General features: G+C 44.1%; 1 protein-coding gene across 2 annotated transcripts; it reads right to left on the reverse strand.

Moving 5' to 3' along the window:
- Nucleotides 1–1,499: 1,499 nt before the first annotated feature.
- Adnp2 (ADNP homeobox 2) lies at nucleotides 1,500–26,591 on the reverse strand. 2 transcript variants are annotated; one of them, XM_036204348.1, is made up of 4 exons: nucleotides 26,219–26,591; nucleotides 16,911–17,031; nucleotides 13,409–13,498; nucleotides 1,500–5,359 (listed from the first exon to the last, which is right to left on the reverse strand). In XM_036204348.1, the coding sequence occupies exons 1-4, from the start codon at nucleotides 26,389–26,391 to the stop codon at nucleotides 2,054–2,056; spliced, it is 3,690 nt and encodes a 1,229-aa protein (XP_036060241.1). In that variant the 5' UTR covers nucleotides 26,392–26,591; the 3' UTR covers nucleotides 1,500–2,053. The 2 variants fall into 2 exon arrangements, with proteins under 2 accessions (XP_036060241.1, XP_036060242.1); XM_036204349.1 differs by lacking the exon at nucleotides 26,219–26,591 and adding an exon at nucleotides 25,440–25,466.
- Nucleotides 26,592–27,958: the final 1,367 nt, after the last annotated feature.

A 27,958-nucleotide genomic window follows, 5' to 3' on the forward strand; every position in this document is an offset into this window, starting at 1 on the left:
GGACAGTTATCAGGAGTTGGAACAGTTCCGGAGCTGGAGCTTCTTTCTGTTTCCATACTCCTGAGAAGCTGGGCTTGAAGGTGGGCCAACAGCGATGTCCTCGGCAAAAGGCAGAGAATGACAAGTACAATGACCAGTAATCAAAGGGGAAAATGGGCTTGAAGTGAGACATTCCAGCAGCATTTCAGCGGTGGGAGCTTTCACTTTCAGGTGTTCAGCTGGGTCTGCCTCTTCTGTCCCGCTACCTAACCAGGCACACTCCTTTCATTCCTCACTAGCTATGGATACCCAGGTTTACAGTGGTGCCTAGCACCACTAGAACCATCTCCAGACAGTTTATATCCGCAGAAAGATATCTCCCATCAAGACGTTCTATAGATCTTGATATTTAAAGAACTATATAGAAGCCTAGAGACAGCATGGCATCATGTCCAACCTTGGGCAAGTAAACTCAAGTTTAAGAGAATGACAAACTTGTCCCATTGGATGTTCTGGTTTTAGCACAAATCCAGAGAAGTACCTCAAATCCTGAGCAGACTGGACCACTGGTTATTTACATGAGCCTTAGCTTCTGCCTCTGTAAGACACAAGTTGCAAAGTAACATCTACATGAAAGGAGACAGTAAGGCTTAAAGGGTAATGTGTGCAGTAACACATCAGTTAGTCCTTGCTGGAGTAGCTAGGACTACAAGTATGCACCACCCTGCCTGACTTAAGAGTAATGTTTAATGTTACAAGAATTAAACAGTTCTATTTTCAGTGGTTTAACAAATTTTAATTCAAAATAGACACTCTGGAAATAATAAAAAAAAAAAAAAAATAAAGTTCAACAAGCTCTGAATTTATAACAGAGTACACCAATAATCACAGACAACTGCCTCAGAATGCACATTAGAGCAATTACATGCAAGTATTATATTTTAAAAACTCTATATAGCAACACTGCAGTGCTTCCCAGAGGCCATCATCCCCTCTGCTTGCTGCGCATCACTCAGAGGGATGATTTTGACCAGAGCTAGCTGGTCCTTGTTACCAGTTCTGATGCTTTACATTATTTGATATTGTGGGGAAAAAAAAAAAAAAAGATTTGGCATCCACAGGACTGTGAAAATTCATCAGTCCACATCCCATTCATTGGAAAAGCCTGTTTCTCCAACTCTAACACATCTACCTCAAGCTGTTCTAAGCAGACAAGAGCTCCTGTCTGCCCATCACCTTAGGCTTAAAACCTGCACTCCACCTCAAGCTGTGTCTATATGCAAGAGCAGGAACCCCACGTGGATCAGTCCTTCCTTCCTACCAGTTAACCAGCAGTTCCAAGGAAGGACGTCTTCTCCGCCTTTTCAGTTTATTCTAAAGGCACTAAAGACTTGTCTTACCTTTGAGTGGCAGAATGACTTGCCATCATAGCAAAAGACAGTTTGCACCATAAAGCATTTCTGTTCCTACAGAGACTTTATTCATGAAGCAACACTTGATTATTCACTACACACCAGACCTCGGGCTCAGGATATTTTTAATAAATGGAAACATTTGGTTTTTTATGAGTTATGACATTTAAAAAATAGCTGTCAGGGAAAACGAAAAGGATGGAAATCAAATGTGTACTCTTAGCAAAGAGCATTCACAGAATCAGCAGAAGTTAATGCTTAAAAGTATGTCCTTAGGGACCACATACATCACAGAGTACTCACTTCCCTAAACATGGACATTAGCTGCTGTCTGTAAACTGAGGCTGAGCAATGCTTTATTTTCTATTAATCAAGTACTCAAACAAGCAGAAATTTGCTAAAATGAAAAAACAAGTATTTGTAGATTCCAGGTAGTTGCTATTGACACTGACACTCCTGGGAAAACAACGCGTGCATGGAACACCAAAGATTTCATTTACATGACAGAGGGAAAAACTCAAACAGCTGCAAACCCAACTGTAGCCAACGGTACTTCTGCGGAACTGTGTGCTTCCTTAGTAGGCTTTCTGAGCATCTGGAACACCTTGAAGGGCCTCAGACACTTAGAACAAGGCTAGGGGGGCATCCAAGTCAGCCAGACTTCAGACCGAGTCTTCTAGACTTTGTGATTCACACTCAAAGTTCAGTCTATGTTTGACATTTTTTAGTTCAGACATATCAAAACCTAGAAGTACAGAGGGCTTGTGAGTTTTTATTGCTTTCATGCAAATATACCTTCTTTTCCCAAAAAATGAAGCCACATCGATTTTCCACACCCACAAGAGTGAAGACAGTAGTTCGACTTCTTTTCTACTAGGATATGGTCTCTTATGGAAATAATCTCTAAGAAACTGTTTTTTTTCCTCATAGGAGCGGCTTCCATACTTAGTGGGATCCAATGCTAACACCTGCAGAGAGTCATCACTGGCCCCTGACCCCTCTGTCCTGCTTTCATTCTTCTGTCTCTTCAAAGGCACAACGCTCAGCCCTCTCTCTGGACCTGGGACTGCATCGGTGTCTAGGGTGAGCTGGGGCTTGTCCCCATCCCTCTGGTCTTCCGGCCCCAGGTGGCCTTCGGGCAGCTTTCTCTTTACAGCAAAGGTGGAGTCAGGGATCACCTCCCCATTAACCAACAGCAATTCACTGCTCTCAATAAAGCCTGGCTGGGTCTGCAGGTCTGAGCTGCTGTCCTTGGGAGCACTTCTACAACGGAGCAAATGGACAGCGATGGCTCCTACGGTCATGTTTCCAGTGTAGACCCCACAGCAGTGGATGCACTTGAAGGCTGGAGACCTGAGCATTGTATGGACTGTGGGCATGACATGGTGCCTCTCCTTGAGATGTAGCTCATAGGCATCAGCAGTCATAAATGTGCCAAAACAAAAGGGGCAGGTCAGCTTCTGTTTGCTCGGCATCTTTGGTGAAACCTCGGGCTGAGGCCTCACCTTAACATACACAGGTACCAGTGACTTGGAGTGTATTCCAGCAAGGATAGCCAGGTACACCTCTCGCTCTCCAAGCTTCTCTCGTGGCAGTATGGTGATGAAATCAAGATGGGGGAAGAGCAGGTTCCCATTAGCATCCAGGTCCAGCTGGAAACCTCTGTTACTATAATCCATAGACAGTCTCTTCTTGCCCAGGTGCTTAGTCCTGCTGTGCTCCACAAGGCCCCGGACATCATGAAAAGTGCACGGGCAAAACAGGCACCCCAAGCCATGCATGAGCAAATGGTGCATCAGCTCCTCCTGCGAGACCAGGCACTTACAGGAGAGGCAGCGCACTGTCTTCTCCCTCATCCACTTCAGAAATGGGGCACAGGCGGCAAGCTTTTCAGGTTCCAGTTTCTCACCGGACTTGGACTCAGCCTGCTTGTGAGCCACCTCCATGTGAACCTGGTAGACGTTAGCAGGAAAGAGCTCATTGCAGATCCGGCAGAGCTGAGACTCACTCTGCTTGTGGGCCACTTCCATGTGAACCTGGTAGACATTGGACGGGAAGAGTTCATTGCAGACCGGGCATGTTTTCCACTGCTTGGCCTGTTTGAGAGCCTGACTTGCATCTGCCACCGGTGAAGTAGCCTGAACAAACACACTAGGGGCAGGGCTCACTAGCACCTGTGGGGAGGGCAGGCTGGACAAGGAGCTAGCCAACTGGGTGCCCGAGCCTGAGGGCAAGAGCTGCATTGGCACCTGGGAAGGCGGTGCAACAGCCGCAAGGCCTCCAGCAGAGGACACGGGCAGAGTGACAGACACTGGGGCCAGTGTGTAGGTGGGGATTCCATTCACCTGTTTCCCGGTCGGAATGAGCTGTCTGAGAATAGAGCCTGAAGTAAGGAAAGTAGTGTTTTGTGAGGTGCCAGCTCTCACTGGCTGGTTCACAGGCAAGATGCTGGTGCTGACAGACGGACTGAGCTGCAGTACACCTGGCCTCACAGGCGGGCCCACAGGAAGGACTCCTGGTGTTACTGGCTGGCTGAGCTGAAGAACACCCGAGCTCATACCCTGACTCACAGGGACAACAGCTGAGGAGACAGTCTGGTTTGAGGAAAGCAGCCCAGGTGGTACCACCTGGCCTGTAGGGAGAACCCTCAAGGGCACGGTCTGGCCAGGAGGGAGAACTCGAGATGGAGCTGTCTGACCAACAGGAAGAACTGATGACTGGACTACTTGGCCAGTGGGGAGGACACCAGACGTGGCTGTCTGCCCAGGGGTCACTCCAGCAGGGGTCCCCTGGCCTGCAGGAAGGACTCCTGATGGAACTGCCCGACCTACAGAAATTACTCCTGGAGAGGCAGACTGCAGAGCCCCTGAATTGACAGAGGGACTCCCAGGCAAGACCCCAGGCCCCACAGGTCTGTTTATGGGCCCCACAGGTCTATTTATGGGTCCCATGGGCTGAGTGAGGGGTAAGACTCCAGGGCGGACACCTTGATTCATGGGAAGGATGCTTGCTCCAACAGACTTATTCACAGGCCCAACTGGCTGGGTCAGAGGCAGCACAGAAGTACTCACAGGCTGATTAAGTGGAACACTGTGAGAAAGAAAGACAGGTGGGGGAGCGGAGGGCTGCAGGGTGAGGCCACTCTGGCACACAGGCAAAGGGCTGGAGACCAGAGCTACATGAGACTGGGCAGTGGTGGGCGGGGAGTTTGTAAGGCTTCCAGAAGTGCCTGGGGCCCCAGTGGCTGGCTGCACAGAGCCAGGGCTCTGACTGTTCGGTGGCAGAGCAAGCTGGAAGCAAGGTGGAGGAGATGCAATGCTCCGAGCACTGCTGTTTGGCGGTAAGGCCAAGTGGGTCACCGGCTTCGGAGCAATATGCATTTGCTTCAGAAACCCAGTCCTCTTGATGTGTTCTGAAATCACAGACCTCAGCTTATTCTCCAAGTCCCTATGTGCATCTGATGTCAAAATGTGATACATCAGGGCATCCTGACTGCTGGCAATAGCGCTGCATTTTTTACAGTAGTATTTGTCAAATGGCAGGATTTTATCCACAGAGACAGGGGCACTTGCTTTGGGCTGCTCTGTTTCCTCGGTTCTCAAACCAAAGTAGGAGTTAATTAAGTAATGGAAATGGGCCACCAGCACATGCTTCTTCATGCTGTAGTACAAGGTGTTGGAAAAGTTACATTTCAGACATGTGAAGCTTATCACATCACTCCTTGAGGTCTTCGCCTCACCCAGAATGTTCACCGTGTAGCTCTGGACTTTGCGAGCAGGTGCATGGAACATCCTGAAGTGCTTGCCCACCACCCTGGGTTGTGAAGTGAATGGGCAGTTGGGGCAGGGGATCATCAGCTCCTGGTCGGCCTCGTCTGCATGGTAACGGTGCAGGTGATTTTTCAGGGAAGTGAGCACCTTAGTTGAGTACCTACACAGACTACAGCAGTACGGCTTTGTTCGGTATCTCTGTCAAGAGAGAAGAGAGTCTTAGGTAGAGTAACAAGTTGCTAGGTCTCCCTTCCATGCTCTCCCTCGTCTGCGTGCTTCCTAACTCCAAGGAGCAGCGTGCTCTACCCTAGTCTTAGCTTTGCTGCCACCAGAAGGTTCTAGACAGAGCTGTGCCCTCAACAAAACTAGACTTATGGGTACTTACTGCAATTATATATAATTTTTCCATGTCCCAAATAGTATTCTTTTTGGCACTTTTTTCTTTCTTTTTATTTTTTATTTTTCTTTTTTTTTTGGGGGGGGAGGTGTCTTCAAAACAAGATTTCTCTGTGTGACAGCCCTGGCTGTCCTGAAATTCCCTCTGTAGACCAAGCTGGCCTCAAACTCACAGAGATCCGCTTGTCTCTGCTTCTGAATGCTGTGATTAAGGTGTGCCCCACCACCTCCTGGTAGTACTTTTTTCTTAACCATTTGGAAAACTATCAATATTATTAACTGACGGATTTAGTCTAAACTCCTGGCTTGCTGACCTCTAAACTACCACCTAACCCACAAGTCTCAGCAATTCATCCTGTACTCCACACGGTCCTTTAGTAAGATGGAGACAAAAATAAACTCCGTGCATTCTTCAGTAGTGGAGGGCTACTAAACATGTACAAAGCCTTAAATTCAATCTTTAGTACGACCTAAGAGAGAACAAACAAACAGATGATACCCTCACCGCCCCCCAAAAAGAAAGGACACAAATTTGGGAGGGTGTCCTAGTTAGGGTTACTACTGCTGTGATGAAACATCATAACTGAAAGCACCTGGAGAGGAAAGGGTTTATTTCAGCGTACACTTCCAGGGAACAGTCCATCACTGAGGAAAGTCAGCAGGAACCTAGAGGCAGGGGCTGACGCAGAGGCCATGCGGCAGGGTTAGCTTCAACCAGAACTTGTGGAGGCCTCTTCTCAGTTGAGGCTCCCTTCTTTCAGATGACTCCAGCTTATGTCAAGCTGACACAGAACCAGCCAGCCCAGAGGAGACATGGCAGAAGGGTCCAGGAGAAGCAGGAAGGGGGAGCAGGGAGTCGATATTAAGAACAACTTGCAGTAGGGAGAGCTGTCACTTTTACAATGGTGACACTTGTTCTCTGGAATAGCTGGAGAGTATGTGGGAGCCAGAGCATATAAACTACACAACTCCTCCCCTTGTGCCAAGATGGAAGCAGACTAGACGCACTATGGAGACTCACAGTGGGCTGTGGCAGCAGCAACCCAGGCTGGCCCAGTCCCCACTAAAGCTGCGGTCTCATAATCGCTCTAGGAAACACACAACCACTCCACTCTTTACTAATACGGTTCTTCAGCCGGGGTCAGATAAAGTAGACACACATTCAACATGACACTAACGACTTCCAAGAGTCAGTAAGACTAGGCTCAAGGATTTGTGAGGACGTACAATAAACTCAGGCAACTGTCACAACCTCAGATTACAGACTGAAGGGCAAAGAGAAAAAACTTACAATGTTTCTAAGAGATATACTTTTCATATTTAACATATCAGAAGTCCAAACCTACTTTAAGAACTGAAGGCAATACTGATTAAGGTCAAGTACCGGTGTAGTTTCAATAAAAGGGTATACCTTCTGGCAGTCAAGCAAGAAGCCAAGGGAACCAATGCTGAATACATCTTTAAGGAGCAGAGTTTCTGAAAAGCCCATAAGCATTATCAACAAAAGGATAAGACAACAAACTAGACTCCATGGGAGCAAGAAGCTTCAACTTCTTGAAGACTCCACTAAAGCTTTTGGTTCTAAAGTAGACATGTCGAAAGCTGAACAAGCCCTATAAACACCTGATAAAGGTCAGATGTCCAGGACACCAGGAACAGGTTCAAATCTCAATACAAAAATAACTAACCTGGCTTCGTTAAAAGGACAACAGATTTTAAAAGCTTATTAAAGAATGTCTCTGAATCCCAAGTCAACAATGGAGAAGCTCACATCATCCACCACCACAAGATGGAAATTAAAATCAAAGACTGTTCATCGCACTCATGTTCCCAGTGAAGAACAAAATGAGGTGGCCTCTGGACAACAGCCTGGACAGACAGGTCCTGGGAAGGATATAGGGTTTGCTCCCCAACCTGGCAATGCCTAGTGGAGACACCACAGATAAGAAAGGTGTCTATCCATAAATCCTACATGTGCAGGACAAAAACCACAGCTGCCAAAAAGCAAAGACATCAGAACTTGGGAAGCATCATCAACCTGATGATGGCACTTCATAACCTCTGATCCCTCAACCTTGTGTAGTATAAACCACATGGCCAGCATTACACATGCTACACTCTTTCTGTCTCCAGAGCACAGCATCTGTCTAATACATAAAATCTCTACTATCTCAAGTTACTATTTTAATAAGTTATGTTTTAATTTTTAGACGTATTTCAAGTATATGCATGTTATGTGTACTGTGTATAATGTGTCTGGTGTCCAGAGGTCAAAGGGGGCATTGAATCCCCTGGAACTGGATTTAAAGACAGGTGTGAGCCACCATGCAGGTGCTAGGAATCAACCCTGGGTCCTTTGCAAGAGAAGTGCTTTTAATCACTGAGCATCTCTCTGGCTCCCTGTTATTTATATTTATTCTGTGGTCTTAAATACTCCAACAAAGATAAACTCCATGACGAAAGAAACCTTAACTTTTATTATCCCCTTCAGTCTGTTACCTGGTGTTTTATCTCTAGAGCAGGCTCTCTATTAACCACTCAGCACCAAAAATTTAAACAATGCTTCCTAATTCAAAACCTCCTATTCGGGCCAGCAAGATAACTCAGTAGATACTTATGGCCAAGCTTGATCACCTGTGTTTCCCAGGACTCATATGGTAGAGACTGCAAAAGAGTTATCATGATGCCCACACACAAATAAATCTACCTAAAAAACCTTACACCTGTAACTATATATACAGTGTATGTTACATAAGAGGATATTCAAAACTTTTGAGTGAGAAAATTCAGTGAGGACTGAAATTCAAAACTTCAAGTGCCCCTCCCCACTCCAAAAAAGAAGGCATACTGGAAGCTGCTAGACTGTGCAAGATAAATCACAATAGTCTCAAGAGGTCTTGCCTATATAACTAAAGAGCAAGTTTTTGAAATACTAGGTTTTGGTTTTTTTTGTTTTGTTTGGTTTGGTTTGGTGTTTTTTTTTGGGGGGTGGGGGTTGTGGGTTTTTTGTTTGGTTGGTTTGGTTGGTTTTTCGGGTTAGGGTTTCTCTGTGTAGCCTTGGCTAACCTGGAACTAGCTCTATATACCTCGAACTCAGAGATCTGCCTACCTCTACCTCCTAAGTACTGGGATTAAAGTCATGCACCACCAACGCCTGTCAAAAATAAATGTTTAAAAAAATAGGGGTTGGGGATTTAGTTCAGTGGTAGAGCACTTGCCTAACAAGCACAAGGCCCTGGGTTTGATCCTCAGCTCCAAAAAAATAAAATAAAATAAACATGTCTGCTGGGCGGTGGTGACGCACTCTTTTAGTCCTACCACTCAGGAGGCAGAGGCAGAGGCAGGAAGATCTCTGTGTGTTCAAGGCCAGCCTGGTCTATAAATTGAGTTCCAGGACAGCCAGAGCTGTTTGTACACAGACAAACCCTGTCTTAAGAAAACAAACAATAGGTTGGGGATTTAGCTCAGTGGTAGAGCACTTGCCTAGTAAGCGCAAGGCCCTGGGTTCGATCCTTAGCTCAAAAAATACAAAAACAATAAAAGATTTATTTTCATTGTGTGTGTGTGTGTGTGTGTGTGTGTGTGTGTGTGTAAAGGGGGTGAGGCAAAGAGACAGGGAGACGGAGAAATACTGGGATGAACATTATTAAATAAGGATGGCGGCAAACACTGTTAATATGCTAAATTGGAGAAAGCATGTTCATTCTCCAACTGTTGAATTGCTGGCTCAACAAATCAAGAAGGCATCCTAGAAAAGGGGCTGGATGATACCTTCCTTCTTACTGTACCTGTAGTTATAATACACTGGAGCACCCTGGCTTTCTCACTGCCAGATCAAGTGTGCATAAGCTATACTCTGCACTGTTGCTCCTGAGACAGCTTTGTCCTCAAATTCTGTATGTATGTGTGCAGGTACATAATACACCCATGTGCATTCACAGACAGCCTCAGGAGGCTGCTGGGTGTCCTACTCTGTCTCAGTGAACTTGAAGCCAGACTGGTGGTCAGCAAGGCCCAATGACCCTCTTGTTCCTCCACAGCACTGGGGTTACAAGCTTGTGCAAAGCCACACCGAGACCTTACGTCAGTACTAAGGATCCACACTTGTGTCCTCTGCTTTCATAGCACTCTTTCCCACTAAGCCATCCCCAGCCCATGTCCTCAAACATTCTGAACCTGGCACTAACTTGGCTATTTCAGATTTCAGCAATAACAGTAACACCAGTGACTACAATTCCAGTTCCACATCCAAACCTGCAGCAACTCATTGTTCACACAGGGGGTATTAAACACACTTTCTTTTCCATGTTTGTCTTCTAAACAAATAGTGTATCACAAGACTCCAACAATGCCAACACCTTCATCAAATATAACTACAGTGGGATCTCTGGCCGATGAGTTAACCAACGCAGTTGTTACTAGCTGGAACAGATTCATTTTCTGAGTTTGCCTATGTTGCTGGGGCTCCTGGTCAGGCTAGAAACTGAAGTAAGCCATCACCTGCCTCTCAGTCTATAGGAAGCAGGGTGCAGGATGCTGCATACCAGCATGGCACTGTACCAGCTCAGTCCAGGGTCCCTGTGGCTGCCGCAGCATGGAACTTCAGCAGCTGACACATAAGTGCCATCAAGGGAGGTTTCCTAGGCTGAAGGTTTGCTCTGGCAAACAATATTCCTCCACAACTGATCCACAGAACCAAAAAAAAAAAACTTCCCCTGCCTTTATACTAGTTCTTATAAACTTATCACTCTGACCTTATATAATAAATATTGACTCTTGGCTCATTTAAAATACCCAAAGCTTGCAATAAATTCAACACTGAATCAAATTTTTGCTTTGCTTTGGGGGTGGGTTGTTTTTGTTACTTTTGTCTTTTGAGGCAGGGTTGCACCCAAAACAACTGTAGTCCAGCTGCACCACACCATCTGATGTCCCTGCTTCTACTGCCTCATGCTAGAATGACAGGTGTGTGTCAGCATCACACCCAGACTGATCCAACCTATTTGTAAACATCACAAATAAACGTGTTTCAGCTGTGACTGTCATTGTGCCAAGAGAGAAGTTTCTGACCAAGGCCTTTTTGGATCTTTGGGAATCACACTGTCTTCAATATCAATCCTCTAACAGCTTCTACTGTTCTTTTAAAAAACTAGCATGCACTGAAAGAAAACAGCTGGTTTCATCAGTTTCTTCATAGATGTATATGATGTACTTCATATTCATCCCCTTCAGTCCCTAACCCCTCTTCTCCCTGCTCCTGTCACCTAGTAAATGCACCTTGTGTGTAAAACCTGCCGCCCCTTAACCCAAATATACCCCCTTCTAGTTCAGATCCTTTCAAAACTTTGAAATCTAGATTCAATACATCAAAGAAATCATTCAGTATTTGTGTTTCTGAGTCTCATGTTATTTACTTATAAAACACGAACTGTTTCATGTTTTGTGTGTCATCATTGCATAGAGGCATGCTAGTCTTCTATCTTTCCAATTTTACTGCATGTAACCCTGAGGACAGCACCATCACTTTGTTCTCATTCAGGATCCAGCTATGAGACATGCCTGACCAATTTACCATCTTCATAATACTTCATTACTTTTTATTCTGTTTCCAGGCCTCTTAATGGCAATATTAGCAATGTCTTTATGTATATTTAGGGGCTATAGTGAACAAAACAAGCATAGGAAAAAGCTGAAAGGCATCAAGTGACCCTCGGAGACAAGACAGATGAAGCTGCTGTCCTAACAGCACCATTTTACAAGTTGGAATATAGTCTGGTAAAGAAGGACAGAAAATATAGCCAAATATAGTCATGTGCCACAAATACAGAAAATTATAAGAATTAAAGAGCCCCCTTTCACATTGTTTCTCTTTCTAGTATGGTGACATAGCCAAGCTTTGTCTGTGATTAGAAATGACTGAACCCTTGATTTAGGAACTCTTCTGAGTAAGTGCTGTGACATCAAATGCCTAGTCATACATCACTAATGACATTCCAGCCTGAACCCTTGATTTAGGAACTCTTCTGAGTAAGTGCTGTGACATCATCAAATGCCTAGTCATACATCACTAATGACATTCCAGCCAGCAGGAGACTGCATGTACAAACGTGAGGATTTGAGATTAAAATGGAACTGAAAATAGCTATTGTCTAGTGATGTAGGTCAGAGTGTGGTCTTCTAGCTTAGCTAGAGGAGGCAAGAGAAACAAAACCGGAATGAGAAGAAAAACCCCATGAAAACACAGTGAAGAATTTAGCTGAAGCTTCTATAACTAAAGCTTCTGTAGCTCTCCAAAGGTTCCTCAGAACTACTGACAACAAGGGCCCAACAGGCACATGTGTGCTGAGAAAGAGAAGCAGGCCAGGCCAACAGTGTGTTCCCAGGGAGAGCAGCAGCTTTCCTATACTCCAGATGGTGACTCGGGTGACCTGGAGGAAGACAGAGTCTCAGGAAGGTCAGCTCCTGACACTACTGCCCTACTGTCCCACAGCCCCACTACTGGGATGAGATATACAGCAGGAGGTGTCAATCCTGACCTCAATCTGAACAGGCCTAAGTGGAAGAGTGTTTGAGAAGTGTGTGTGTGTGTGCGTGTGTGTGCGTGTGTGTGTGTGTGTGCGAGAGAGAGAGAGAGAGAGAGAGAGAGAGAGAGAGAGATAAAGTAGGTATATGAAATAAAGGTATAAGAAAGAGAATATTTTCATGCAGATGTACAATACTTGTATTTTAATCTAATTTTTTTTATTTTACAAAAGGCAAAAAGTTAAAAAGGTTAAATTCATAAACTAAGATTAATTACTAAGGATTTTTGTTGTTGCTTTTGTTTTCTGAGACATAGTTTCTCTGGGTTAACAGCCCTGGCTGTCCCAGAACTCACTCTGTAGACCAGGCTGGCCTTGAACTCACAGAGATCTGCTTGCCTCTGCCTCCCTAGAGCTAGGATTAAAGGCGTGCGCCACCACCGCCCAGCAAGGAACTTTTTCAATATAAATGTAATGTAGCCTAAATATGCAACATTCACAAATCTAACAGCAGTCATCAGCTACAGCCACTGCCTCACCCAAAACAACTTCCAGGGGGCTACAAGCTCAATTCCTACATAGACAGGAACTTAAGCACATTTTGTTGTATGAATGTGGCTTATTCTAACAGCAATAAACCACCTGAGGATACAATTCTAAGAGTATGTCCCCATCCTGTAGCAATGCATGCCTCCCTAAACCAGTAATGGTCTTATCAAGTACTATTTACTATATTTAACTCTATGCAGTACACCTTTTCTTTTTCTTTTTGGTTTACTGAGACATGGTTTCTCTGTGTAACAATCCTAGCTGTCCTGGAACTTGTTCCGTAGACCAGGCGGGCCTTGAACTCATAGATCCACCTGCCTCTGCCTCCCAAGTGCTGAGATTAAAGGCGTGCGCCACCACTGCCCAGCTTTGGAGTATACACTTTTCTATGGTCAGCTACACAGGCTTGTTAAGATTAGCATTACCACAAAAATGCAATCCATCACCACTATGACCTAAACAACAGGTATTTTCAGTTCCATTATAATCTCAAATACTCACTTTGTACATGCAAACTGGAATGTCCTTAATGAGAAAGCACTCCATGCTACAGCATTTATTCAGAATTACTAAATCAAGGGATCTTTCTTATACATTCACTCCTAATCACAAAGCTCAGCCATGTCACCACACTGTCATCAACAGTCCTGCAGTAAACAACCTTTGAGCTTTCCCACCTCATGAACAGATCCTCCCAATTAGCCAGCAGCCCCAGTAGCCAGGGTATGCCCCAGCCTTAATTCACTTGCCTCTAATGAAAACGAATTACAAAAATACGTACCGCTTTCTTTCCAGAAGGTTCCCAAAGAGAAACATCTCCCCATGATGTATTATAAAAGTACTTCTCTCCTGGATCAAAGCCTTTAAGATCCTTAAGAAAAAAGAAAACATTACGTGACAATTTGTGAGTTAGAGAAATATTTAGTTAGAATTGATGGTGCATGCCTATAAACCCAGCTACTCAGGAGGCTGAAGCAGAAGGATCCCAAGGTTCAAAGCTAGCCTGGGCAACTTACCAAACTAAAAAGGTACAAAGGCTGGCCGAGAAGCTCAGTGGCAGAGCATTTGTCTCACGTGTCTAAGGCCTAAGGATAAATCCCTCCTACCAAAACTAAATCCATGAGCAAGTAATCTGGCACCTAAAAAAAATCTTCATGGGATGGGGCTGGAGAGAAGGCTCAGTGGTTAAGAGCACTGCTGCTCTTCCAGAGGACATAGGTTCAATTCCCAGCACCCACATGGCAGCTCACAAACTGTTCCAAGGGATCTGACACCGGATCATACAGACATACATGCAGGCAAAACAACAATGTACATAAAATAAAAATAAATAATTTTGAAATTTTATGGGCTAAGAAGAATGTACAGTCATTAACAAATTTTTACATTTACAGTATGAGTGTCAAGAAAAAGGTTTAAATGATCCACATTAAAACTGAAGTTTTTAAAAAAATAAACGGAGATCTCCCAAAAGAAAATGTTATCTATATTTTGTACATGTAAGCAAGGCCTGAGTGTTCATAAAGATTCTAAAACCAATATAGCTTTGTGAACACACATAAATATACTGTAAGTCAAAGGGAAAAACCAATGTCTCCACTCAACAGTCCTTTTTCAGTAGCACATTAGCACTATTTAATCTGGCTGTGGAACATAAAAAAGAGTGCGTTTTTCTCTTTCCCTCTGATCACCTTTCAGGGCAGACCTTTTAGCCAGGATCTAGTACACACTCAATGTTTTCTTTTTCTAAGATAGACATAATTTTTCTTTTCTTTCTTCTTTATTTTATATGCAGGTGTTTTGCCTGCATGTCTGTGTACCACATACATGCCTGGTGCCCAGAGGCCAGAAGAGGACATCAGATCCCCTGAAACTTGATTTACAGATGATTTTAAAGTCACTATATGGATGCTGGGAATCGAACTTGGGGAAGAGCCAATCCTAGACAGAGCAAAGAATGGCTCCAGGTCCAGCACACTAAGGGAACAGCAGAATGCATCCATTTGCAATTGACAGGGTAAAAATGGGTGAGCAGACAGAACTTTTGCCATCAACACCAATTCCAGTCTCAGACAGTCACTGTTAGACTCTGGGGATCAATCAGGATAAGAAGATTCCAAGCTCAGTTTCACAGTTGAGAAAGACAGGTAATGGCAAACTCTTCACGAGCAAACACTGTCTTTGGCTGCTGACAAGTGCCATGATGAGCTCTTTCAGGACAGAGGAACATAAATCAGGGAGCCCAGATCCAGTTAGCCTGGCCTGAGCTTATTAGGAGAGAGAGACATGTAGCTAACATGGCCAAGGGACAAGTAAGCAGGGTTCGAGCAGGGTGCTACAGAACTGTGCAGAGTGCTGCAGGAGACAGAGGACTCGGAATGGAACTGTTATGCACTGGGGCATCCATGTCTCTCTAAAGTTCACACGGCCCATGACACTTTTATCTCTATGTTGAAGGTAAAAACCTATTCATGCTTTGCCCTTGGCGTGTCCTAAAGTGTATGCAAAGTGACACTCCTTTCTACCCTGACTGCATAGATCATTTACAAAAAAACTTCAGTGTATCAAGAAGCAGGCAGAACTTCAAGGTATGCACTGCCCTCAAAGTCAACCCATGGAACCCAGAACAAGGGCACAAACAAAACATGTTCAAGGACAGGCCATCATCACAGAACACCTGGACCCAGCAACAGAACCACCTGCATGCTGTAACCTTTTGGTATGAAAACACAGAGAAAGAACTGAAAGGCTAAAGTCAGGCATGTCATGACTCACCATCTGGAAAGGTTACTGGGAACTCTGGAAGGTTACTGGCTACTTCAAAAGGATGAAGGACCTCTATGGTCACTAAAAAATGCCTGCTATTGGCCAGGAAAATGACAGGACCAGAAGAGCCTGTCATCAGCAACACTCCCAAGCCCTTAATGTGGGCCACGCACATACTTCATGACAAGACAAAGACAACCGAAGCCAGTCAAGTTCCCACCCAGTGCAAACATGGGGAACAAAGCCTGTACACAAGCCCACCTGCACAGAAACAAGGGTCTCAACAGACTAGTGTAAGCCAAACTCTCTGAAAGTGCCATTTAAATTTCACCTTCTACACAACTGTATTTCATAATGTTATAGTTTATAGTACTTATCAAGGATATTACCTTTAATAATCAAAAAGGAATTAGCTGAGTCAGACCAATGGTAATACAACTGCCTTCATCTACACCAGTACTAGTCCCTTGTCTCACGGCTTGCTCGGCCTGCTTTCTTATAGAACCCAGGACCACCAGCCCAGGGATGGTACCACCCAGAAAATGCCCTAAAGCTGGATCTTACGGAGGCATTCTCTCAATTGAGGTTCCCACCTTTCAAATGACTTTAGCTTATGTCAAGTAGACATAAAACTAGTCAGCACAAAAGGAGACCACAGAATCCAGCAATCATAAAACTCATCATGTTCAGTATCTAGTCAGAACCTTTCAGCTATGCAAACAGCAGGAAAATATTAGCCCAAACGAGGAGCACAGCAATGATAGGAAACAGACGTATGTGCCGCAGACGGCTCAGCAGGTAACAGTGGTTGAATAGTGCTGACCAGATGGTTCAATGGTTAAGAGTACTTGCTGCTCTTCCAGAGGACCCAGGTTCAGTTCTCAACACAAGGCAGCTTACAACTGCCTGTAACTGTAACAATTTGCCAATACTGGCAAATCTGACACACTCTTCTGGCCTCCATGAACAGCAGCCACACAAATGGTACACAGATATACATGCAAAATACTCATACACATATAATAAAAATATTTAAAAATATGTATGAAACTTTTGGAAGACTACACATACTTAGTCCATATAGCAGTATAAAATCAAAACAAAAGGAACTCAGAACATGTTTGCAATCTACTTGAAATAACTAATAATACTGGGAAATTAAATCCATCTTCTTTTGCTCAAATAAGTAATTCAGCACATTACCCCAAACATCAAAACCAATGTTTTAAAGAATAACTAAACAGTCTTTAGAAAGTCCTTTTCTAAAGCAAGCATGATAGCACAATCCTGTATCCCATCACTTAGGAGGCTAAGCCAGAGGACAGTTTGAAGAGTTTACATAGCTCACTTAAAAAGACAGGTAAGTTCTAAGGACGCATGAAGGCATCTGAAGCATCAGAAAAATTCTGATTTTTGAGGAATATATCCGTTCTCAGCTCTCCAACCTCACCTCCAAAGGCCAGCCCTGTCGTCGTCTCTGACGTCACTGACTGCACCTGGTACTTGTGCGCACTCACCTTCAGCAGCTCCTTGCAGCTCTCAAGTCCAATATCCACCAAGATGCCTTTCACCCTCTTCCGCACCTTCCTGATGTTGTCAAGATTCTGCACAGGAATCTGAAACATTTTTGATGTTTTCCTTCAAAAAGGAAAAGAAAGAACTGTAACTAACATGTATACACACAAATACAGTTTTAACAGGGCTAATAAAAACACTAGCAGTACTATCTGCAGCGAGGGGTGCTGAGGAAACTATACAACCACCATGCAAAAGAATGACACCTGACTCTTCCTTACAGCATCATAAACCTAGCACGAAAACAGAAGCTAAACTACAGATTCAGATTAAAAACCTAGGCAAATTTTGATGGCTTTGGATTTGGCAACATAGTCTCACATACAGCACCAAAGAACACCCACAACAAAAGATGAAATGTATTACATAGACTTTTACAAATTTAATGTCTCCAAGGGCACCATCAAAAAAGCAAAAATCCCATAAAAATGAGAGGCATTTTTTCAAACTATATTTCTGATATATGCAGATAAAAACTCAGGACAGAGTTGAAGAGACAGTTCAGTGGTTAAGAGCACTTGTTACTCTTGCAGAGGACCCAGGTTCAGTTCTCCAAACTCACCTGGCAGCTGTCTATTCTGCACATATGTGGTGCTCAGACATACAAGAGGACAAAACACTCACACACATAAAAGAAAATGTATCTTTATAAACAAAAAAAATTTTTTTTTCAATTTAAATAAGCAAAGGATCTAAACATACTTTTCCAAAGTTCAGGAAAGGATGCTGCATATCTTTGCCACGTTAATAAGCAAACATACTGGCAGGGGATAGGGAAACCAAAATTCAAATGCATTACCAATGGTAAGGTACACAAGACAGCCAATTCAGAAGGCAACCTAAATTCCTCAAGGAAAAGTGTGTAGATGCCCCCTGAACTAACAGCTCCACCCAAGAGAAAAAGTTGGGCAAGAATATTCAAAGAACTATTCAAGAATAATTCCAATGTCCACCACATAAGACAGCTGTATACACTTGTATTTTGGACCATAAAGAGAAGTACCAATACATGCTATAACCTTGGAAACATTCTGCTGAGAAGCCAGACACAAAGGACCAAACACATACATAATTAGGATTCCATTTATACATAACGTGACAGAATAGACCTATGTGGAGATAACATGGCTGCCCTCTACCAGAGAGAACTGGTAGGTGATGGTTAAGGGAACAGCATTTGGTTTTCTGTTTTGGTGGAAGAAGCAGTGACAACTTTCACACATCATCTGTGAATAAGGTAATGTTGCATGCCTGTAATCATAAAACTTGGGAGGCTGAGGCAGGAGGATCACAAGTTGGAGGCTAATTTAAACTAATCAAAACTCTGCCTTAAAAAAATGAAGAAAACGAGCAGGGTGGTGGTGGCACATGCCTTTAATCCCAGCTCTCAGGAGGCAGAGGCAGGCGGATTTCTGTGAGTTTGAGGCCAGCCTGGTCTTTAAAGCGAGTTCCAGGAAAGGTGCAAAGATACACAGAGAAACCCTGTCTCGGAAAAAAAAAAAAAGAAAAGAAAAGACAAGACAGGCAATAGTGATGCATGCCTTTAATCCCAACACTTGGCCAAACCAATCACGTATGACAGGAACAATGCCATACAAATGAGCTCCAAGACTAGATGGTAAGAACAGCCCATTTCACTCTTAAGAACACTTGTGGAATCTAGCCACATTTGTACACACAAACCCAAGAGACAACTTTGGGAGTACACATTCTTCCCTATGGAATGAAGACACCTCTGGAAAGTTTTGGTCCCAGCTACCAAATCACCACTGGTTCTCAATCTCCTAACACAACAGAGGATGAACTGTAGCATGAATCTTAACAGGTCTTATTAATAAAACCAAACCCAAAGCCAGGTCTTGGGGTGAACACTGAAAGATCAGAGAGACAGAACAGGCCACAGCTAACCTCACCTCACCAATTAATTCCTCAGCTGATCTTGTTTCCTCAGACTGGAAGCCTCTGTGTCTTCATCTGAATGTATCTCAGCTGAACTGCTGCTCAAAAGCCTAAAAGCTTAATCAGGCTCTAGTTCCTGGCCCTCACGCCTTATATACCTTCCTGCCATCACTTCTTGGGATTAAAGGCATGTGTCACCATGCCTGGCTGTTTCCAGTGTGGCTTTGAACTCACAGAGATCCCAATGGGTCTCTGCCTCCAGAATGCTAGGATTAAAGGTGTGTGTGCCACCATTTTCTGGCCTCTAAGTCTATCTAGTGGCTGTTCTGTTCTCTGACCCCAGATAAGTTTATTAGGGTACACAATATTTTGGGGAACACAACATCATCACATTTCCCCTTTTTTGTCTAAAATTTTAAAAAGCTTATAACTAATACAAGAAAAATTATATCCAATAAGTATATATAATATATATATATATATATATATATATATATATATATATATATATAGTCAAGAATTACATTAACAATGTCTAGTCCATTAACATTTGACAGATTCAGACAAAAAACTCCATTATATATATTAACAATGTCCAGGCCAGTAACATTTGATAAATTCAGACAAAAAATTTTCATTACTTATCCTATAAATAAAAACAAGTAGTTCCTTTTTAAAAGTAGATTCAATAATCACCCTTTTATCTTACCATATCCATATTTTTTGAGTAGATAAAAGAATCTACCTTTTATCTTATCATTTCTACATCTTCCTTTTTTTTCAGAGTAGATTCAATGATCTACCCTTTTCTATATCTTCTTTTTTCTTTTTCTTTTTCAAACAAGAACCCTGTATCTAATCTCTTTTGTTTAGCTTTCTTTTGGGGGGCACAATATCACCACAGTGAACCATTTCTCCATTCCATATAAATTTCTAATTCACAGACTAGTGAACTGTTAAAATGTTCGCTTTACAACGTGTTCCTGAGATGGTCTGTAATAACAGAATGCAGTCCCACAGAATAGAAAGTCAAATCTGTACTGATATAAACTAAAAACATGGTGAAGATTGGGACATATACCTCTTCACAATAAGTCTGTTAATAAGCATGGCTTCACAGCACAGGGACAATCCCACCACTCAGGATGCTAAAGCAGATAGTGAGGTCCTGTCTCCAAAAAAATAACTGAAGACAGAACAGATCAGTTGGGGTTGGGAGAAGAAAGCAAGGGTAGCAGCTAATTTTGGAAACATGGACACAAGTCAGTGTCCATCAAATGGTTCAAGGATAAGCAAATATGCTCTGTCCAGGGAAAGTAAGGCTGACAATAAAAGGGAGTTGATGCAAAAACATCTGTTGGATGGAAGAGTTCTGTCATCTGACTCCAGTTCCATGAAATGCCCAGAAAAACACGTCTCCAGAGGTGCAGCAGATCAGTAGATGGCTGTTCGAGGTCATAAGTAAACAGACTTGTAGGGAGCTGGACATATTCCAACATCAGATTGTGGTGACAGACGCACATGTCAATTTCTTCACAGACCAATGGATTTAACAGGATCTCCACAACAGGACAACACGATATCCAAGATGAACCCCGGTGAGAGCCCATTATCAAGGGTGGAGCAGAAACCAGAGGCCTCGGGCCAGACCAGTGGCTTGAAGACTGACTTGCAAGTCAAGATGAATGGACTAAAGGACAAACCATGTGTCTCAATGGGTAACACCACAGCTTCCAGGACAAGATGATAATGATGATGATGACTCTTCATTTGTTTTGTTTTTGTTTCTTTGGTTTGTTTGGTTTTGGGTTTTTCTTTTAAATTTAATTTTGATTTGGGGGGAGATTAAAAGGGCAGAGGGCAGATGTGGAGACAGGGAGAGAAGTGGAATCAGAATGCATGATGTGAAATCCACAAAGAATCAATACAAGTGTTTTTTAAAAAGACAGAAAGAAATATCATGAGGTAAGTCTACCATTACCACCAGAAACTCAAGAGCATGAAAAGCCTGTGGCTGGCTGGCTTTCACTGGAGAGGAGGTTGAAACTTGGGCTTGTTGGGGGGAGAGGGTAGCACAGGACATACAATATGGTCAAAGTGACCACTTGTATGTTCCTTTATTTCTCCTTAGAAATAAGGTCCTGAGAAATGTCATCACTTTCTGTGTTTAATGGTTGCACCTTTGAGTGAAACTGCAATTTTTGTCTTTTGGTTGAAATATGAAGTGTACTGTTCAAACATAAAGCAGCTTATTATTTGACCTTTATATATATACAATCACGAAGGCTAGTGAGGTACCTGACACCAAACAAGTCAACCTGAGTTCAATCCCTGAAGAAGAACCTGAAAACTGTCCTCTAACTTGTACACACACTAACACACTTGTGTAAATATAAAAACACACAACACAAAATTATTATAGCTTAAAAAATTTTAGTTTCATGAAAAGAAAAAAACTAATGAACTATTCCAGAATTAAGGAACATCAAGATAACTAAACAATGCAACTATAACCTGAATCTTTTTCTACAAATGACATTACTTGTATGACTCACAAATCTTCAAGACTCTGAGCTTTCTTGGTTTTGATAACTTCGTTACAAGTATACAGAATGTTCCTGTTTGTAAGAACAGTTTGGGGATGATTATTTATCTTGACAACCTTATCTTAAATGATTGGGAGAGGGGGACTTCTTTGTATTGTACATGTGACTCTTCTGTAAGTCTCTAACAATTTCAAAAAATACTTCTAAGGTCAGCAAAATGGCTCAGTGAGTAAAGGTGCTTGCTGCCAAGCCAGACTGACCCAGGAACCACATGGTAAGAAGAAAACTGACTTATCTAAGTTGCCCTCTGACCTCTACTATGCAAGCAAAACACACACATACACACACACACAAACATAATTTTTAGATTATTTTTAATAATATAAACAATAAAAGATTTAAAAAGTATTAGTCAAATTCAAGTGGTAAACATTTTGGTTATTAACTTCACAACTAAAGCAAGGCCATATAAAATAGTTTTTTACTCACTTGTTTTTAAGATTGGTAATTATAATAGAGTGATAAACTATTTGGTCCCATCTCCCAAAACTCAACAGCGTTTCTGGGTCATGGATCCTCACAGCCACCCTAAGGACAGGATGTGGGTCTCCTGTGCTCAGGACAGCAGGGGACCCTTCACTAGCCTCCCTCACTGCTGCAGCCCTAAAGGACTGAACTTCATCAAGGTAGGAGTGTCACAACACACCACAAAGCTAAAAAAAGTAAAACATTTTTAAGAAGGGTCAGAACCACAGACACAAACTATCACGTGGGCTAGATACAGATTGGGGTCCAACACATTCCAGGCAAATGGATCACATTAAAATGCCAGTGACATAGAGGAGAATGCCCCAACCTTTAACAAGTAAGTTAAAACTGAAAGGTAGCGGACTAAACTAGGGCTGGGGGCGGCAGAGAATCAACAGGAAGGACACTTTTAGAGAGAATGAGGAAAAACTGGTTTTTGGAGTGGCTAATTTAAAGAAAGTTTCTTGTCAGATCATTTACCCAGGAAAGGCTGTCTTAGAGCTTTAGGGACCATTAGCAGTGCAAAACAAGAGCCTTAAAAAAAAAAAAAAAAAAATTCTTGCTGGGCGGTGGTGGCGCACACCTTTAATCCTAGCACTCGGGAGGCAGAGGCAGGTGGATCCCTGTGAGTTCGAGGCCAGCCTGGGCTACCAAGTGAGTTCGAGGAAAGGCGCAAAGCTACACAGAGAAACCCTGTCTCGAAAAACCAAAAATTCTCACAGGACATGAACTAAAAATAAAATTACAAAATAAAATGCACATTCAAAAATTACACTATCAGAAGTGCCATCAGGAACTTCAACAACACATTTCCAAACACCACATAATCACTATACAGGCCAGAGTATCACTATGCATCAGCCAGAGTAGGAGCCAGAGTAGGGCAGAACAAAAAACCTTGCTCAATTCTTCCCTGGCTCTCCTAAATGAGCATCTACTTCCTTTCAAGCTCCACCATTATCTTTTAGGGCTTTTCATTCCAAAGGCTGGTGGTTCTGCCACATCCACTCTTCTCAAACAAGAAAGCTAAATTTACAGTTTGCAAAGAACAGTGTCAAAACACGAAGCAAGATGTAGTCTTCTTTCAGGATCTGGGAAGCAAGGATCCATGTCCTGGAATATTTGCAGGAGCAACAGCAGCATTTGAAGACTAGGTGGCTCTCCTAAGCACAGGGATCACAGAATGAGGCTGTGGGTGACCCAGCAAGTTTTAAGCAGGATCTGTGGATACTTGCTCATGGCTTGGGTACAGGGCCAAGAACTGTCAGGGGTTCCTTCTTCCATTTTGAACAAAACTTTTCATTCTCAACTATAAGTGCCCCCCCCCATTCCTTCACTGTTATTACGGTTTCCAAAAAATAAGCACACTAATTCTTTACAAGAAAAGTTTTTCTTCTTTAGAATATCTATCAGCTTTAGGAAAACAGAAGCTTTGTAATGTGCAAGCAGCCCTTCCAACACCCCTGGTCTACTGTCAACAGTCACTTTGGGGAGGGCAAGATGACTTCTAGCCACATGTTTCAACCATCCTAAGACACAAGATTCCACAGAGAATGCCCACTGGATTATCTAGGGAGATATGGTGCCGTTTTCACATCTGCATATACTCTTCTTCACCACTGGAAAGAGTAGCTGGGCAGCCAATTGAGCTTTGGGAACTTATTTTTTAAACTGTTTGTTCCAGAAACTGAAATACCTCAAAATATCCACCTCCTGTATAAAATAACAATTCCTAAGGAGATCCTCTTATTGCTTTTGGTATCATGCCCATTTAAGGATAACTGTGAAAAATGTGTACTTAACAGTTCTTTTATTTTTTGATATAAGTACATCGTTTCCCCCTTCACCTCTCCAAACCCTCCCATATTCCATTCCTTGCTCTTCCAAATTCATAGCATGTTTCATTGTTGTTGTTGGTGTTGTGTGTGTGTGTGTGTGTGTGTGTGTATTCCTAAATACAACTCCATCAGACTGTATGATGTTACTTACGTATATTTTCGGGACTGACCATTTGGTATTGATAACTAATCAGTGTGCTCTTCTCTGAGGAAGACTGTTTCTCCCACTCTCGGCATTCCTTAGTAGCCTGTAGTTCTTTATGGAGAGGCCTCACTTCCCCATCCAATTTAGTTATGTCTATCGTTGTCCTTGTTCAGCTTGTGTTTAGGCCATCAGAAATATTCAGGGGGCTGAAAAGGTGGCTCAATGCTTAAGTGCATATACGGCTCTTGCAGAGAACCCAAGTTTGGTTCCCAACACCCATGTTGGTTGGCTCACAACCACTATCTCCAGGGGACCCAACACTGTCTTCTACCCTCTCCAAACACCTGCACTCATGTGCACATACCAACACACAGGCACACACACAGTTTAAAAATATATTTTTAAATGGTCAGATGATAATCCTTTTAAGACCAAAAAAAAAAAAAAAAAATCCCCTAAAAATCTAGTTTTCCGAATGATTATCTTGAGTAGGAACACAGCAATGGTCACCAACACAGGCTCTGGAGCTGTTTCCTGGAGAAAATCAGCTCAACCACTTTACAGCTGGGTAAACTCAGCGAATCACTTCATCTCTCTGGGCTTCAGTTGTCTCCACCTATGAAATTGTGCAAGGAATTTATTTCATGAGCAGCTGTCTAGACAACAACATTGGTAAATCATCAGGAATTTATTATAATATAAACCAAAAACTAAGTGAAATGTCCCAACTACTAGGACACAGGTCTTTTAGCAATTTCCAAACATTATAATTCAGAAAGTCTGGCTCAACTCAGAGGAGAACGCCTTTCTAATCACCTGACCTTCATCAATCTGCTTTCTCTAAATAGCAGGTCAGCAACAGCCAAAGGATTTGGGTACAGTGTGGAAAGGTAAGCTTTACCTTCCCAGAGTATAGGGAACCATCAACGCAGCACAATGTACACTGCAAACTTGTACAATACATTGCAAACGGTTTCAAATTAAAACGGCACCGTCAAAATCCCAAGACAACTTCAAGCTAAAAACTGCCTTCACTGTTATCCCCTAAAGCCAATGATCCAGACCTCTCTTTCCTCCCATTTCTCAACTAGATGCCAAAAATAGCCTGAAATGACTTCATTTCCTGCTTATCCTTTCTAAGCGCAGATCTGTGCTTAAGGACCTCTCTCTACCTAAGGACCACTGCGTCAATGCTATTTTCTAAGCAGGGCCTCCACCTACCCAAAACACTGGTATATGGCCAGCATCACCACCACCTGTGATCTCTCTAGTCAACATGCATGACTTCCAAACAGAGCTGAACATCGCACTTTTCATAACTACTTTTTACACATGCTGTCTCCCGTTCCCACGTCAGACTAGACCGGTCCAAGCCACCAACTGATAAAAACCCTTCAGGCAAAAAGGTTCCACCCGTCCCAATCTACACTGCAGGTTAACTGTATGGGAGTGATTACGCATGAACTTTAAGCAACACACACTAGCGAGTTTCGGTTCAAATTCAAGCATACTTACAAAAAGTATGCGTTGCTTTACAATGCACTTTCCTTTTTTTTTTTTTAATGTTCTAACCTTTGTAGAAATTGTGCGAATAAAATTTATTTCCATCGCTCTAAAATGGCAGATGCAAAGTTAAATTTTACATTCAGCATCTGCGTTATCAAGTCACGAATGCGGCCGTATCATGGATGAAGAGACAGCGACCTGCCCTCGGCAGTGCCTTAAACCCGCCTGTCCTTCGGGAGAAAACACGGGCGCTTCCCGATGTGGCCACCATGCAGCCCTGCATCCCGCCGTCCTCGCCAACCGATGGATCCCCAGGCTTCAGCTTGATCCCCGGGTCGCCGCAGAGGGGCGCCCTGCCCGACACCGCGACGTCCCCCACCCGCCCTTCCCTGCCCACCACTCTCGCTCGCCACGCCCGGCGTGCCGTCCCTGCCCCGCCCCCTCTCCCCATCCATCCCCGGCCTCCGTCCCCGGTGCCGGGGCTCGGCGGGTCGCCGTCCCCCTGCACGGTCCTCTCCCGCGTCCTCCCCGTCCCCTGTCCCCGCCCCTCCCCCTCCCCCGAGCGGCCCCGCTCCCACGTGACCCCGCGAGCGGGCGCCGGGGGGACCCGAGCCGCGCACTCGAATGTCCGGGATTCCGAAGACACTGAGGTAGCGACGGCGCGGCGGGCCACAGTGGGGACTGCGCAGCGGACAGCAGTGGGGACGTCGGGGCGGACCCGGGGCTGGACGGCGGGTGGGCCGCGGCGAGGGCCGGGGGGCGGCGCAGGCCGGGATGGCCGTACCTACCGCGGGGCGCTGGGAGCGCCGCGTCCCGCCGCCGTCGCAACACCGCCGCCGCCTCCTCCTCCTCCGCCGCCTACGCGGCGGGACCCCCGCCCCGCGCCCGTCCCTCCTCCCGCGCGCCAGAAAGAGAAGATGGCGCTCAGCTGCCTCAGGAAGTGACGTCGCCTTATTTGCATGCCGGCCAGGCCAGCCAATGGGTGTAGAGTGTGCCTGGGGACCCCCTGGGCTCTTTTCCCGGGCCCCTCCAGGCCCCTGGACCCCGCGGACCTCGAGGCTCTGGAAGGGGGTGGGGCCTGCCGCAGCCCCCCTCCCCCTGGACCCTGAGGGTCCTGGGGACTGCCTGTCAGCTCTCCCCCAGCCCTAGGCAAGCTCTCGTGAGAGTTTGAGGGGGTGGTGACGTCACTGAGGGGTGGGGCGAGTCCGTCGTCAACCACGTGACCGATCACATGGCCTCAGCAGAGCTCTGACTTCTTTTGCATGGGATGGGGGCGGAGCCAGTAGCAGCCAAGTGGGTGGCCCCGCCCATACCTACAGACCAATAAGAAGCCAGCCCTGAGGATACTGTTTTGCCATTGGAGGATAGGACTTAAACTCTAGGAACTTGGACCAGTGTGCCTATGATTGACATATTTTGGAGAGCCAACGGGATAGGATCTCCTGACTCATCATTCTTCTTAAGAAAAATTGGTGTCACACCTTTTGAAAATATTCATGTTAAAGTTACATCCATACCACATTGTATAATAAGAGGGTTAATTGCATGCATTTGCATAATAGAATATTTTTTTAATTGGGTGGTAAATGGAGAAGGAGTTTTCAAAGTTTTCTGAGTCTCCATCCAAGGAGTGATCAAGCCCCTTGTCCACTGTAGATGCATCAGGAGGCTCAGTAGAAAGTTTTGTTGAAGACTAATAGAAACACTTTCCAAAATGCCTTGTAGTCCTTTTAACAGGCCTGTCTCCTATCTCCGCCCTTTATGGATCCCAGAGATGTCCCAGTCTGGCAACTTCTGTCCCCGTGCACCATCCTTTTCCACAGAAGGTCATGTATCTGTCCATAAAACCAAACCAAGACTTGGGCTCCCATCAACCGCCATCACATGTCTACATTCTACCCAGGCTGGTGGTGTACACCACGTTTGCTCTGCCCTGTCTGAAACCTTTATCCTCCACCTCAATACTGGGGCCTTCTGTCCAGTTTGGTCCACTTACTGGAAACAGTAAGCGCTCGGTAAGTGACCACATCAATGTTTAAGTGTGTCCAGCGTTAGACTGATGATACTGAACCACAACTGAAATAGAGTTGACCCTTCCTGTTTGTTCATAAGTTATAGCTTAATTTGTGAAATTACAGCAGCAGGTGAGCAGGATGTCCCTGTCCATCTCCCTTGAGAAAATAGGTGAAATAAAAGTTAGCTGCAGCCTTCCAACCTTCCCTTATGCAAACTGAGATGCTCACAAATGTCTCATCTCATTTCTTCCCATTTCTCAAAATAAGTCTCTTTGCGTTCTCTTGACTCCTCAACCTCAGGCATTGCCTCCACCATATTGCAGAAACTTTCTGGTCACCAGGGATTTTGTTGTGGTTGAATCCAAGAATAGACTTTAGTCCTCACCTTCTTGGACTTGTCTTTCATCTGTAACCACTGTGGGAATTCTCTTCCTAAAGGCTTGAACACTAACAAGACTTGCTATTCAATCTTCCCCAACCTCAGTTCCCAAGCTTTCCTCCGTGGTGAATACC

The sequence above is a fragment of the Onychomys torridus genome, chromosome 13 (genome assembly GCF_903995425.1).
Source record: "Onychomys torridus chromosome 13, mOncTor1.1, whole genome shotgun sequence".
NCBI classification, from domain to species: domain Eukaryota; kingdom Metazoa; phylum Chordata; class Mammalia; order Rodentia; family Cricetidae; genus Onychomys; species Onychomys torridus.

What these genes read in the sequence shown, in the direction of transcription:
- Adnp2 (XM_036204348.1), bottom strand. Translation starts at nt 26,391, where the DNA reads ATGCAAATAAGGCGACGTCACTTCCTGAGGCAGCTGAGCGCCATCTTC. An exon ending in GGCGCTCCCAGCGCCCCGCG is followed by an intron (nt 17,032 to 26,218) that starts GTAGGTACGGCC and finishes TCCTTTTTGAAG; the next exon opens with GAAAACATCAAAAATGTTTC. An exon ending in GCTGCAAGGAGCTGCTGAAG is followed by an intron (nt 13,499 to 16,910) that starts GTGAGTGCGCAC and finishes TTTTTTCTTAAG; the next exon opens with GATCTTAAAGGCTTTGATCC.